This window comes from Malus domestica, chromosome 13 (assembly GCF_042453785.1).
Source record: "Malus domestica chromosome 13, GDT2T_hap1".
Lineage (NCBI taxonomy): Eukaryota > Viridiplantae > Streptophyta > Magnoliopsida > Rosales > Rosaceae > Malus > Malus domestica.
This window is the reverse complement of record NC_091673.1, coordinates 5,363,579-5,379,237: the sequence shown is the minus strand read 5'-3', so window position 1 is coordinate 5,379,237 and position 15,659 is coordinate 5,363,579. Positions and strand designations below refer to the sequence as shown.

General features: G+C 35.3%; 1 protein-coding gene and 2 long non-coding RNA genes across 3 annotated transcripts; 1 reads left to right on the top strand and 2 right to left on the bottom strand.

Annotated features, from left to right (window-relative positions):
• Positions 1-203: 203 nt before the first annotated feature.
• On the bottom strand, positions 204-2,127 carry LOC103451878 (uncharacterized). Its single transcript, XR_011574405.1, has 2 exons — positions 2,003-2,127; positions 204-1,534 (listed from the first exon to the last, which is right to left on the bottom strand). It is a non-coding gene; the product is annotated as an uncharacterized lncRNA (long non-coding RNA).
• Positions 2,128-8,309: 6,182 nt separating this feature from the next.
• On the top strand, positions 8,310-9,299 carry LOC103417471 (uncharacterized). Its single transcript, XR_526548.4, has 3 exons — positions 8,310-8,830; positions 8,923-9,018; positions 9,116-9,299. It is a non-coding gene; the product is annotated as an uncharacterized lncRNA (long non-coding RNA).
• A 1,673-nt stretch (positions 9,300-10,972) lies between these two features.
• LOC103451880 (thioredoxin H-type) lies at positions 10,973-12,878 on the bottom strand. The gene is made up of 3 exons (XM_008391318.4): positions 12,629-12,878; positions 12,283-12,405; positions 10,973-11,650 (listed from the first exon to the last, which is right to left on the bottom strand). The coding sequence occupies exons 1-3, from the start codon at positions 12,758-12,760 to the stop codon at positions 11,516-11,518; spliced, it is 390 nt and encodes a 129-aa protein (XP_008389540.1). The 5' UTR covers positions 12,761-12,878; the 3' UTR covers positions 10,973-11,515.
• Positions 12,879-15,659: the final 2,781 nt, after the last annotated feature.

Sequence of the window (15,659 nt, the reverse complement as noted above, 5' to 3'; positions counted from 1 at the left end):
CTAATTTTTTAAATGATCAATTGACCCGTTTAGGAGTTATTGTGTACGGAAGTGCCGTGTAATGTTACGACTCGATTGTCCTCATATCGGAAAATAATACACACTAGTGTTGTTCTAAAGCTTTTGGGCACCCTTCTCTTTTAAGGCAAGTTTTATCCATATACTCCTAGCAGATAAATCTAGATATTAATTAAGTCAAAATGAACACCGTAAAAAGATTAAATAAATAAAAAAGGTAAAAGTCTACGATAGTTGGTGAGTGGTGTTGTATGTGGAGTTGGGATCTAAAGTCAATTCAATCATTTTTCACTTTCTACTTAAAAGGTAAATGCTGGGATCCCTAATTACACCAATTAGAGTGTAAAGAGGAGCACTTGGCTCCTGTTAATTGTGGATGCAAATTTCTTCCTCTTTGATCTTGGACAAAATTGCACCTACAAAATAAATAACACATTTAGTTATGTCTACAAGCCTCACGCTCCCACGATGAATGGGAGGGCTTTGACCGAAGAACCTCCGATGCTAAAGTTAAAATTTAGAGAAAAAGATTGTTTAGAGAATTTTGAGATTTTTGCAAGAGTGTTAGCCTGACTTTTTGGTGAGAATGGGTGCCTATTTATAGGGTTAGGCTTTGCCCAATTTTGAGAAGAGATGGCCGGCCACTCAAGGGTTCTTTGGGTTCAATTTTTTCATTTAATTAGCCAATTTATTGGCTAATTAAATATGAAGGGCATAAATGGGTGGTTATAAAAATAAATGTCTATTTTAATTTGGGTAATAAAATAGAGTAAATGGGAAAGGTGAGGATGGGAATGGTGGCCGGCCCTTTGATAGTTTTTGGGGTTATTTTGTATAATTTAATTGGTAATTAATGGATTAATTGGGTAATTAATCCATTAATTAACCAATTAACACTATTTTGGAGGTTACCTTGCAAAAAGAGATTTGATAAGATAGATCTTGAATTGGTTACCTCTCTTTGGAGCATTTTTGACTTTGTTAAAGGACGATTGTTTGCTGCTCGCGTGTAGAAATCCCGGTATACCTTAAGGGTAGTTTGGTCCTCTTTTACACAAAAATTCACGTGTCGCCTTGTGATTATTTTTGGCTCCACATTAATGTCAATGGGCAAGTTTTGTCACATGACGTAAAAACAAAGAGAATGGCATACATTCACCATTAGTAGCAATCCCAAACTATACCAAAAGTCAGGTTAATTACATGATCAAATGAAATTTCTTTCTTTGCATCGGATTACGTTATATTTTAAGATATTTGATCATTAGATTCTTGATTAATAGTATAATGATTAGAATCTAACTGTTAAAGTTTTTAAAATATAATATACTAGAGAACATAATAGAATTTTTGCCGAACAACTTTAGAAACAGACATTATAATCACAGTTCCTGTGATTCTCAATCTTCTTCTGCAGTTCATCTTTCCTGGCCCCCACGAGCTTATCAACCACCTCCACTCCCTTCAAGAATACAAATGAAGGCATTTCCTGCACACTAAACTGCATTGCTTCACCCTGCATCCATCCACAATTATATACCTTATATAATATATATATTTTAATAATCTCATTTTTTGTCACCTGATCAAGGATCATGGGTTGATAAAAAAAACAAATTCTTTTATTCTATACTTTTGATATCAAATTCAAGGATGAGTGACGATGTATTCCTTTCTCACTTGGTAATTAAGACAACATCTCTGACACACACACACATATATGCCATGTTCAGTCATGGGTCAAATCCATATTTCAAGAAGATGTTATTGATACTTCAAAAAAGTCATTATATTTTCTAGCTTGTAAATTCCATCTTTATATTTTTACAAGGAATCAGCTCATGATAACTTTTTTGAAGTGTAAATAACAGCTTTCATTGGAACATATACATAAGTTAAAGAAAAATATGAGAAGTATATATATATATATATATATATATATATATATATATATATATATATATATATATATATATATATATACCGGAAACTCGTCGACATCAAGTTTGACAAACTCAACATCGGTGAATTTATCAGCGTACTCTCTGAGGATTGGCTCCATGGCTCTACAAGGTCCACACCACGTAGCCGTGAATTCAATCACCATCACCATCATCATCACCATCCAAACAAAATAATTAATCGGTTAAGCAACTTCATTAAAATAAACAGAGTAGAGTATAATAGAGTTGATATATTATATATTAATCAGTTGGCTCCATGGCTTTCCTTTTATACAAACGATAGTACTGTAGGAATTAAGAATTTAAACTCGAGACTTTCAACGTAAAAATGGATGTCCTTAAACAATTGAATTACACATCCGACAAACTTCTTAAGGGATTAAACATAATTAATTACCAGTTTATTGCTGTCTTGGACGGCATCAAAGTGGGTGTTCCATTGTTCCTTGGAATGGCAGGCCACGATGCGAGACTGGTGTTCACGTGGAGATTCATCCGAGTCTTCAATGTGTGACATGTTACCTCCCATTTCTTTTTCTTCTTCTTCTTCTTTCCTCTCTTTGTCTACGAGAGATGATGATAAAACACAATAATAAGCTTAATTTAAATAATTAAGCTCAACTATTTTCTTCAGATCGATTGCGTTTGGCGTGGATATTTGGTGTTGGTGGGAAGGGGTTATATAGTGTAGGGCAACCGGCAAAAGTTGCGCGATCAACTTCAATCATCAGATTCGTTCGCCTCTTTGATTGGACCTTTTTTTTTTTTTATTATTCAGCTAAATGGAGAAAGTTCTAAACTATTGTAATAATATAAGAAATAAGAAGTTTCAAACCCGGAACATATGAGTAGAACTCAATACTTGATTTACTGGGATATTGGATCACATTTTGCTAAATGAATTGTACATAACTGAACTTAATTAGAAAATTTTTAAGGCATTTAAGATTTGATGTTGATCATTACCCCTACATTTGGTAGAAAAAGTACGACGGAGGACAAAGCAAGATTTTATTTGGGGGGCTATAAAAACTAATATTCAAATTCATGAACGAAATATTTTCAAAACCATAATTTAGCAACTATTGCTATAATTAAAGCGTATTTATAACATATTTAATGACCATATTGTGATTTATATCTCCAACTGAATCGGCACTAGTTTTAATGATACGTCCACGAAAAGGTATATATAGAATTTTCCCCCTTTTATGGATATTTTAGGACGTTATAGTAGTTTTAGAGTATTTGCACTCTTTCTTTACATGCCAATTTTTTAATGATCAATTGATCCGTTTAGGAGTTATTGTGTACGGAAGTGCTGTGTAATGTTATAACTCAATTGTCCTCATATCGGAAAATAATATATCGTAGTGTTGTTTTAAAGCTTTTGGGCACCTTTCTCTTACAAACCGGTTTTTTAAGGCAGGTTCTATTCATATACTCTTAGTAGATCGATCCTAAACGTTAATTAAGTCAAAATGAACACCGCATAAAGATCAAATATAAAAATAAAATAAAAAAGTAAAAGTCTAAGATTGTTGGTGAGTGGTGTTGTTTGTGGAGTTCGGATCTAAAGTCAATTCAATCATTTTTCACTTTCTACTTAAAAAGGTAAATTGCTGGGATCCCTAATTACACTAATTAGTGTGTAAAGAGGAGCACTTGGCTGCTGTTATTGTCAATGGGCAAGTTTTGTCACACGACGAAAAAACAAAGAGAAGGGCATATATTCACCATTAGTAGCAATCCCACACTATACCAAAAGTCAGGTTAATTACATGACCAAATGAAATTTCCTTCTAGGTCTCGGATTACGTTATATTTTAAAATATTTAATCATTAGATTATTGATTAATAGTACAATGATTAGAATCTAACGGTTAAAGTTTTTAAAATATAATATACTTCATAACATAATAGAATTTTGCCGGAACAACTTTAGAACAAGACATTTACACACACTACAACAAAAATGGGCTAAGAACACAATTGATATGTGCCCTTTGCATTTTCATTGAGCACAAAAACATATTTGTGCTTTTTAAGTTCCATTGAGCACCAAAGTATCTCAAATATGCCCTCTAACAAATAAGCACATTAATTTGTGTCATGTAATTGTGCCTACAAAAATTTGAAATGTCCTTTTAAATGTTAGAGAGAGATTTTTTTTTATTAATTTACACACATACTGTCACAGCCCGTTCCGGAATTTCATTTCCGAGGACGTGAAGTTACGAAATTACCCTTGGTCGTCAAGTGGGGTTGTGTGTATGTGTGACTTAATTAAGTTGATTTTTGGATGATTTTACTAAAGTTGGACCTAAGTGAACTAGAGACTTAAAGAAAGTTGGGTTATGGTTTGATTTGGATGGATCACATACGGGACACGTACACACCCACACAAACCACCCTCTTCTCTCTCTCCTTCCCCGCACCCTCTCTCTCTTCTCTCTCAGCTTTTCTCTCTCTCTGCAACTCGTACGGACGACACCCATTGACCTTCAAATATTTACAGATCGAGGAAACAAAGACCACTATCGTCTTCATCTCGTTGATACGAGTTCATCCATACCCATTTCAGGTAAGAACTTCAACGTTTTCACGTCGAAATCACAAGCACCGAGTTTGACACTATTCATCAACTTTGTATTGGTTGATTTTTAGGAGTTTTCAAGCTTGTAGGAAGCTTCGTGAGGTCCTTATGAGGCTTGGGGTAGTTCGTTGGAGGTTTTTGGACGTAAGAATATCGAGATCGAAAAGTTCAAGTTTGACCCGTGCCTTTCGAGGCTTTTTCCGGCCAAACCACGAAGAGTTAGACGTCATGCGAGGTACCATTCTCTTCGTCTCTTCGAGAACTACAACTTTAGTTTTTTTCACCCAATTTCGTTGAGTATTAAAGAAGTTATACTCATTTGAAACTTACCCATTTTCCGACGAGTCCGACGACTTTCGAGGCTTTTTCCAGTGAATCCCCGGCGAGTTGGGGGTCGAGGCAGGTATGGATGTGTTCATCTCGTCAAGATCTTCATTTTGATATAAAGAACGTTGAAAATGGTGAAGAAATGTCAAAGTTATAGCGATTTGAAAAACTGCCCAGAAACCGGCGAACCAGTCCGGCGAACCAAGGTAGGAGACGCGCGTGGGGGCGAGTGAACCCGTGCCCTTCTTGGCGCGTGACAAGCCCAAAAATTATTTTAAAAATTTGTCGACGTCCGTGACGTCGAGTAGGTCATTGTGGTATATTCATATACCCAAATTGAACACCGTATGAGAAGTTATTGAGAATTGTTGGTTATATGCTTTAAATAACGTTTATATAGTATTCACCGCGGCGGCGCGTGGCCAATAGCCCGCCAATGTCATTCTTAGCATGTGTTTAAGGTTCTAGGTTCAGTTTTGATAATTGATGGACGTAAATTGAGTAATTGAACCTAAGTTGGTTACGATTCGTGGTTAGGTGAAAATGTGAATTGACGATCCGACCATTGGATCATCACTAAACTTTGATACATTGTAATACGTAATATTTGAGGATTATAGGAACTTACGGATTGGGAATCCGAGTTACGGATCTTCCGGAATTGGAGTTGTAAGTTCATAAAATAGAATGTTAACCGTCACTTGGTTTTGGAAATTGACGGAGATCCGACCGTTGGATGGTAATGAAATTTTAGGATGTTGTCCTAGAGGTATATTGTGGACCTCTGGAAGTTATGGATTTGAAATCTGAGTTGCAGATCTTCCGGATCGAACTGCGTAGTGACGTGTTTTATATAAGTTATATATTCTATCGATATGATTTCTGAGGTTGGATTTGATTATTGTTTTAGGCGCCGATCGTCATGACGCCTTGATGTATTGTGCTAGGGAGTTGTAGGGCGAACTCCAGGTGAGTGGGCATTTTTTGTTTTTTTTTCTTCGTATTACCTATATACTATTAATTGCCCCAGAAAATTGAATTTATATGAAAGTATGTTTTCAATTGCCATGATGCAGATTATAATTATATGAATTGATATTGATGAATATATGTGTATATATATATATATATATATATATGTGAATTGGTGCTGTGGACGCACATGTAAGTATCAGGATAGTTTTATGTTATTCATGTGAATCATTGATGATGTATATTATGTTGATAGCTCATAACCTGCAATCATGGTGTTAGTGCTTATATTATTCACCACACCGCACGCTTGCCTTGGATCCAAGTAGGTGGATGTCGTACAGACCACTAGAGGTGGTTCCAACATGCCAGTCGTACAGACCATTAGAGGGATTCCGACTGGTAGGTGACCTTAGATTATGCGCGCCGATGGTTGATGAGAAGCACTAGAGCGTATTATTTCACCATCTTAGTCGTACAGACTACTATAGATAGTTCCGACTTACGTGCAGTGTAGTGCCGTACAAGTCACAGTTGGTGACTCCGGCAGGGCCGTACAGGTCACAGTTGGTGACTCCGGCTGGATGGGATATTGAGCTATAGAATCAGCCGTACAGGACCACTGTAGGGTCTCCGGTTGATTTATTATTTCACCCGATTTATATTGATGCTTTCATATTATATTTTGGCATATGGCATGGCATATTCTTTCTGAAAAGCGTTGAAGGATTGTAATTTGAGCTTTTGATGATATATATATATATGTTTATATACTATTTTTCTGGGGAAGTATACATGTTTTACAGCGAGGGGTTAGATATGTTTTAAATGAAAGGTTTTCGAAAAACTTTGTTTTACTGACCCACTCAATTTTGTTTTGCGCCCCTCCAGGTTCTAGATAGCAGAGCTTTGGTGGCCACGAGGAATCCAACGGTGTTCTGACAGAATTCCTAAAAGTAGGACTCACCCTCGGGTGTTTCATCTTAGTAATTGTATTTTTAAAGCTTCCGAACTGTGTAAATGGTTACGTCACTCTCACGTGACGGCCAGCATGCCCTCCTTCGGGACAGGGTGTGTCACATACAATAAAGGCTTTTGTGCCCTCTAATTGAATATATTTAAATAAAAAAATGTGTTTTTGTGCCCTTTACATTTACCTTTTTCCCTATTCTCAACTCCCTTACACTCTTAATTATTTAAAACTAAGCCAACAAAATTAAAAAAAAAAAAAATCAACAGTCATCATTGCGCCAGAGTTTTATGTGGGTATTTTACTAATACGCCAACAAACTTAAGTCATTACTTTTTGTAATATGTTTGCTCAACAAAAATGGAAAATGAAGAAATCGAAAAGACTTACCATATCCAAATTCATTCCCTTCTTTTTCAAATCGTTGATTGTATCTCGTCAATGGTCAATTGGTCATGAATTTGACCAAATCCTTAGAATTTGTAAAATTAACCATTGACACAATGATTTTAGCAAGATTCTTGTACTCCTAATATACATTCTCAAAATTTGGCTTAAAGAATGATAATTTTTCGTTGTGCTCGAAACACTGGATGGTAGTCATTATTAAGTAGAGAGAAGTTTTATTTTTAAAGTATCCCTCTACTTATAATGACATACGGTGTACGAACCTATGTTTCAAATACAATGAATATCTCCTAAAGAACTGCTAAGTTAAGTAGCTCAACAAATAGGAAAGTCCATGCAATTTTGCACGCATACCCTACTTTCGTTAAAAACTGCATTGACGAGAGTCTCATATAATTAATGGCAGTATGTAGATGAAGAAATAAACACCATGGTAGTTTGCAGACGAAGAATAATTTAGCGAAATCGGATTTTGACACACTTTTTTTTATTAATGCACATTCATGTTTATATATGGCATTTCGATTCCACAAAATAAAGATGAATTAATAGACAATTTTTATTTACAAGTGTGTAGAAATCATTTCTTTAAATTTATTTCATTTTCTAAACAACATCATCGAGCGGTGCACTCAAATGACACAATTTGAAAATAAATGCCCATTGAATATTAATAATTATAAATTTCCTTTTTGTGACACAAATTTTAAAACTTGTGTCCAGTAAATAGTAAAAAATAATAAATCATTCCACTTACCATACAGAAAAAAAAAACATGTTGTCACAATTATGGATTTGTGCGCTTGAATTATTTTAGTATTATTTATGTTTGAGTGGTCTGCCGTGGGACCCACCCACTTGTGAGTCCCTCTTCCCCGTGCAAACCCCCTCATTTTCCACTCTCTTTCTGCCATCCCCATCCCCCACACTCAAACTCGCATCCCTCATTTGAATTTTTTTAATTAATTTACAACACACAATATGGGCTTTTGGGGCCCTCTAATTGAATATATTTAAATAAATAAATATGTTTTTGTGCCCTTAAACCATATTCCACTGATCTGGTTCCTTTACACTCATTAAATTATTTAAAATTAATTTTTGACACCCCGCGTGGGTCTTCACGCCTTCCCGTGCATCACTATCTTCTTCACTACAACATTTCCTTCTCTCCTTCACTTCCGTCTCCCATTCACACAACACTTCCGTCTCTCCTTCACACAACCCTTCCCTCACCATCTCTGTGCTTACTGCACAGAAAATCGCAGCACCATCTCCACCTCATTCGCCACTCCGGTAAACCTTGCCACCACCTAAACACCACACTGGCACTCTCTCTCTCTCTCCTCTCCTCTCCCCCCCCTCTCGGCTTCTTCCTTGACAGACAGAAGCACATAAGGAATGACGGTGGGGGAACTGCCGTTCTCTGGCGAGGCAACCACCAGCTTTATTCCTCTCGTCACCACGGACTCCCATTACTTTTTGCTTTTTGGAAACCAAAATCGACGCGGTGAAGTGACGAGCTCCGTCGCGGCCTAACTTCCCCGGTGAGATTTTCCGTCGAATCTAGTATAGGTGAGTCTCGAAAACACCTTAGTTAGGTTCTCTAGGTTTTTTAGAAACGTTTTCGTGCACTGGATGCCTAATTTGTTTAAGGTTGGATGCAGTTTCAATTCGGGAGAAATTCCCCAGATTTCCGGTGAGGCCCGCGAGTTTCAGGCTGATTTTAGGCTATCACCGGCCGCCGAATGGCCGTGAGGAAGGTATATTTTGAATCCTTACCTTCGTAACTTTTTTTGGGCTTTTGAATCGCTGAAAATGATTTTGTTTTGGGAACGAATTCTAAAACCCCTGGTGTAGCTGCAGGGAATGGCGCGTGGAGCTGTGCGTGGTGCACAGATGCCTTCACCGAAGGATGAGTGGCTGAAAGGAAGAATATACGTTTGAAATCATTACCTTGTTTTTTTTCTTTAATTTATAATGTTGATTACTTGGTTCAGTCTGATCTGTTAAGAAGAGAAACTATGAGCAATATTTTCCTCTATTCCGATCTGGTGTTTTCAAATGTTTGTTTCAGGTTGTAATGTGTTACGATGTTATTTTTAATTTTTTTTTTCTTTTTCTCTTATATTTAACTGATAGGGTACAATTACAAAAATTGTGCTAACATGAATTTGAAATGTCACATGACACATGTGTTGGAACAGGGGCACAAAAATACCCCTATCTGTGCTCAAAGGGTTGAGCACCAATAGCCATATTGTGCTCTCTAATCAATGGTAACGCCCATAGAGGGTACATATACAAATTTAGTTGCTGCATCATTGCTACTGCTCTATGGGCACACTTGTTGGTGCTCTTTAGCCTCGAAGGCACATATAATTTATTATGTGCAGTGCCTATTTTTGTTGTAGTGACATAATTACAGTTATGTGAATAAAGTCCAAATCCATGAGCTCCTATAATGTGGAAGCTAATTTAATTAATTAAGTGAGGCTAATAAAAGGGCATCTCTTTCTTGAACTTTACAGTGGTTCCAAATTTTTGCTTCCATCCAAGTTGCGCACCACCGCGCAATGCACATAAACCCACTAAGTGGTGGATTCAAAATAATAATAATAATTGTTGAGGGATCAATAAAAGTTGTGCAAGCAGCGTGCGAATATTTTTTGGATGGAATAGTATGCAAATTGATATTTCATCGAGTCTTGATAGATTTGAGGTCATTTGTCAAGTTATATTGCACTTATGTCGACATATGCCAACATAGAGTGAGCATGTCAACTGATGCCAATAGCTTTTGAGTGAGCATGTCCACAAATGCCAACATATGCTGAGTGAGTCTATGGAAAGATGCCATAGCAACGCATACACGACATATGGGGCTAGCAGTTACCCTGTCCAATGCCATAGAGGCAATTCGTCGAGAAATTGGTGGACAACTTTCAAGAACCTCTCATATTTTCAAAAGGCAACACTTAATTCTTCCGTGGAGGATTTTGAAAAAAATTATAGACGTGGGTTACACTAACTAGTTAGTGCAGCGTGTCCACATCTTCGAATTTAGTTCGAATTCTCCCTCCTTACACATTAAAATAATATAGACGTGGGTTACACTCATCTCATTTCTCCGTCATGCGTAACACCCAAGCCTGAAGCAAAGACCAATTTGACTTCTCATTGATTTTCAAAACTATTACTATTGGATGCCCCAAATCTTGCCATGTGGTAGCTGTAGAAAAATCTGCAAACTTTTTACAGTTGGAAATCCAACGACCCAGACGAAAGGACCGTTGGAAATACTTATGTCACTCAATTAATGACGATATTTCCAAATGTATTATAACCTTGTTCTTAATGTACACACAAAAGAGCTCACCAAAACCCAACACATTTTACTCATGATTGTTAATTTGTTTGTGAAATAGTGAAATGTTGCCATTTAACACAAAACTTTTTAAAATTTATGAAGAATATTTCGTTATAGTGTAGCAATATTCCACAAAATAGGTTTACGATGTTTTTTTTTTTAAAGAATTTTACAACGCCAATTAATCAAAAGAAAGCAATACAAAGTGATCCATTAAATTTAGGACAATTATATTTACACACACATTTTTATCTTGCACACATCTTTGTTAGTCTTTGGCCATTGATTTTCTTCAATTCATTTGATTCGATGACCAAAAATTAAGAGGGGCATGTGAGAAGTAAAAATACCTGTGTGAATAACACTGCTCTAAATTTATTGATACATAGCTTACAATTTATCAAAAAGAGAAATAATACTTGAGAAATACAAACATCATAGACAATCACGAAAATTAAAGAATACATTATCAATATTATTCACTGTACACCTTATTCAGCTTTCCTATATTCTTTCCTTTTCGCTTTATTTCTTCCACTCTCACATGTTGGTATCACGTTGTCATTATAATATATTCCTGATCGAGCTTTAATTGGATAATACTTAGATACTCACTAGTGAATACTTTATATATTTACTTTTTAGATTTGGCCTAACGTTATTTTAATACATGTTTTATTGTTTTAAAAAATAGTGTCACAATAACTTTTAAAAAACAAGAAACACGTGTTTGATTAGGCCAAACAAAAAAAATGAGTATATATAGTACTCAAAAGTGAGTACCTAAGTACTATCCAAGAAACCACAGCATGAGTTAATTAATCCATTGATTACTAATTAAAACTTAACTATGATCTCTTGTGTTCCACAATCTTCTTCTGGAGACTTAATTATGATTTCCTGTGTTTCTCAATCTTCTTCTGCAGTTCATCTTTCCTGGCCCCCACGACCTTATCAACCACCTCCCCATTCTTCACGAACACAAATGAAGGCATTGCCTCCACACTAAACTCCACTGCCACATCCTGCATCCATCCATTCACATTTATCAGTTATACACCATATATATAATATATATTTTAATAATCTCATTTTTTGTCATCTGTGATCGAGGATTCATGGTCACTCATATTTATATTTAAAATCACGGGTTGATAAAAAAAGAAAAAAACAAACTTTCTTTTATTCTCCATTTTTGGTGTCAAATTCAAGCGTGAGTAGCGATGTATTCCTTGGTCACTTGGTAATTAAGGCAACATCTCTGATATAATATATATATATATATATATATGTCATGTTCAATCATGGGTCAAATCCATATTTCAAGAAGATGTTATTGACACTTAAAAATAGTCATTACATTTTGGGATGCGATATCCACATATCCCTTTTTACTTCTCTCACATCCTTTTAATTTTCGGTCATCGGATCGGATGAATTAAGGAAGATCAAAGGACAGAAAGGGGTGTGTGAGAAGTAAAAAGAGGTGTGTGGATAGCACACCCCTACATTTTTCAGGTTGTGAATTCCATTTTTATATTTTTATAATGAATCAGCGCATGATAACTTTTTTGAGATGTAAATAACAGTTTTTATTGGAATATATACACACAGTTAAAGAAAAATATGAGAAGTATTCATGCATAAATATGTATACCGATAGCTCGTCGACATCAAGCTTGACGAACTCAACGTCGGTGAATTTATTAGCGTACTCTCTGAAGATTGGTTCCATGGCTCTACAAGGTCCACACCATTTAGCCGTGAAATCAATCACCATCTGTTCATCACCATCACCATCCAAACAAAATAATTAATCAGTTAAGCAACTTCATTCAAATAAACAGAGTAGAGTATAATAGAGTTAATCATAGAGTTTATACAAACGCTAGTACCTACGATGGAGAATTTGAACTTGAGACTTTCAACGTAAAAATGGATGTCCTTAAACAATTGAATTACACAGCCTACAAACTTCTTAAGGGTTAAACATAATTAATTACCAGTTTATTGCTGTCTTTGACGGCAGCAAAGTGGGTGTTCCATTGGTCCTGGGAATGGAAGGCCACGATGCGAGACATGTGTTCAAGTGGAGATTCATCCGAGTCTTCAAAGTGTGACGTGTTACCTCCCATTTCTTCTTCTTCTTCTTCTCTTTGTCTCTGAGAGATGATGATAAAGCACAATAATAAGCTTAATTTAAATAATTAAGCTTAATTATTTTCTTCAAATCGACTGCGTTTGGCGTGGATATTTGGTGTTGGTGGGAAGGGGTTTATATAGTGTAGGGTAATTGGCAAAAGTTGCGCGATCAACTTTAAGCATTGGATTCGTTCGGCTTTTTGATTGGACCTTTTTTTTTATTTCTTTTTTTTAATTATTATTAAGCAGAATAAAGAAAATTTGAAACTATTGTAATAATTTAAGATATAAGAAGTTTAAAACTCAGAAGCATAAATAGAACTCAACACTTGATTCATTGAGATATTAAACCACATTTTGCTAAATGAATTGTACACCACTGAACTTAATTAGGAAAATTTTAAGGCATCTAAGATTTGATATTGATCATTATTAAAGGGACATTTCATTTTTTATATAAACGTGTATTCCTTTTGCCTAGTGGACGTTTGATTCTTCATTTGTACCCCTACGTTTGGTAGAAAAAGTTCGATGGAGGACAAAGCAAGATTTTATTTTGGGACTATAAAACTAATATTTAAATTCATGAACGAAATATTTTCAAAACCATAATTTAGCAACTATTGCTATAATTGAAGCATATTTATAACATATTTATTGATCATATTGTGATTTATATCTCCAACTCACTCGGCACTAGTTTTAATGATACGTCCACGAAAATGTATATATAGCATTTTCCCCCTTTTATGGATATTTTTAGGACGTTATAGTAGTTTAAGAGTATTTGTACACTCTTTATTTACAAGCCAATTTTTTAAAAGGAAAACTAATGAAAATGGCTTGAAAACTTTGAGTTTTAACGATAAGGACAAAATAAAGGGTAAAGTGAATAGTATAAGGATTGACTTTTTAGTGTTAAAATGTGGTTTTTCGTTAAAGTGAACAGTATCGGGAGCTTTTCGTTAAAGTTCCCTTTTTTAAATGATCAACTGATCCGTTTAAGAGTTATTGCGTACATAAGTGTTGTGTAATGTTATGACTCAATTGTCCTCATATCAGAAAATAAAATATACTAGTGTTGTTTTAAAGCTTTTGGGCACCTTTCTCTTACAAACCGGTTTTTTAAGGCAATTTCTATCCATGTACTCTTAGTAGATCGATCCTAGACGTTAATTAAGTCTAAATGAACACCGCAAAAAGATTAAATAAATTTAAAAAAAAAAGTAAAAGTCTATGATAGTTGGTGAGTTGTGTTGTTTGTGGAGTTGGGATCTAAGTCAATTCAATCATTTTTCACTTTCTACTTAAAAGGTAAATGCTGGGATCTAAATGCTGGGATCCCTAATTACACCAATTGGAGTTTAAAGAGGAGCACTTGGCTGCTGTTAATGTCAATGGGCAATTTTTGTCACATGACGTAAAAACAAGGAGAATGGCATTTATTCACCATTAGTAGCAATCCCAAATTATACCAAAAGTCAGGTTAATTACATGACCAAATGAAATTTCTTTCAATGTATCGGATTACGTTATATTTTAAGATATTTGATCATTAGACACTTGATTAATAGTACAATAATTAGAATCTAACTGTTAAAGTTTTAAAAATATAATATACTTCAGAACATAATAGAATTTTTACCGGAACAAATTTTTTTTTTGGAAACTGCCGGAACTACTTTAGAACAAGACATTTACACATAATAACCGTCATGTGAACAAAGTCCAAATCCATGAGCTCCTATAATGCGGAAGCAAATTTAATGAATTAGGTGAGGCTACTAAAAAGGGAGGCAGATTGTCTGCCCTCCTGTTTGGGTGACATTCCCATCCTTTATTATTTGTGCGGTCACGGTTAAGCTACGTCAACATTTTATATTCTTATTACTTTTTGTCTTATTATCTCTATAAAAAAAATTAATATAAAATGTTGACATGGCTTAACCGTGACCACACAAAATAGGAGGGGACGAGAAGGGCACCCAAACAGGAGAGGATGAGAAGGGCACCCAAACAGGAGGGCTGACAATCTGCCTCCAATAAAAAGGCATCTCTTTCTTGAACTTTCCTATGGTCCCAAATTTTTGCTTCCATCCAAGTTGCGCACCACCGTGCAATGCACATAAACCCATTAAGGACTGATTTGGTATTGCCGTGTTTTGAAAAAAAAAATTGTTTTTGCTGTGCTATGAGAATAGGCTCATTTTTGCGCTTTACATTTTTAGTTTTTTTTCACCCAAAACTGTGAACATAAATTGTTTTTAAGTGTTTACCAAACACCTTTTTGAGTTTAGTTTTTTTTTTTATACCCATTTTTTTATAAAAGCACGTTAGTACCAAACTAGTCTAAGTGTCGGATTCAGAAAAAATTATTGAGGGATCAATAAAAATTGTGCAAGTAGCGTGCAAATATTTTTTTATTGGAATAGTATGCAAATTGATATTTCATTGGGCCTTGGTAGGCTTGAGATCATTTGTTAAGACATATTGCACGTCTATCGACATATGCCAACATAAAGTGAGCATGTCAACTGATATCAATAGTTTTTGAGTGAGCATGTCCACAAATGCCAACATATGCTGAGTGAGTCTATGGAAAGATGTCATAGCAACGCATACACGGCATATGATGCTAGCAGTTATCCTGTCCAATACCATAGAGGCAATTCGTCGAGTAATTGGTGGACAACTTTCAAGAGCATCTCAGATTTTCAAAAGGCAACACTTAATTCTTCCATGGAGGATTTCAAAAAAAATTATAGACGTGGATTAAACTAACTAGTTAGTGCAGCGTGTCCCCATCTTCAAATTTAGTTTGAACTATCCCTCCCTACACATTAAAATAATATAGAATGTCTTATTAAACCAAAAAAAACAAAGGAAAACTAA

Bases quoted from the DNA above. Each gene is read 5' to 3' on its own strand.
- LOC103451880 (XM_008391318.4), bottom strand. From the start codon at position 12,760: ATGGGAGGTAACACGTCACACTTTGAAGACTCGGATGAATCTCCACTT. The intron at 12,406-12,628 runs GTAATTAATTAT...GGTGATGAACAG, and splicing joins TCAAAGACAGCAATAAACTG to ATGGTGATTGATTTCACGGC. The intron at 11,651-12,282 runs GTATACATATTT...GGATGGATGCAG, and splicing joins TTGATGTCGACGAGCTATCG to GATGTGGCAGTGGAGTTTAG.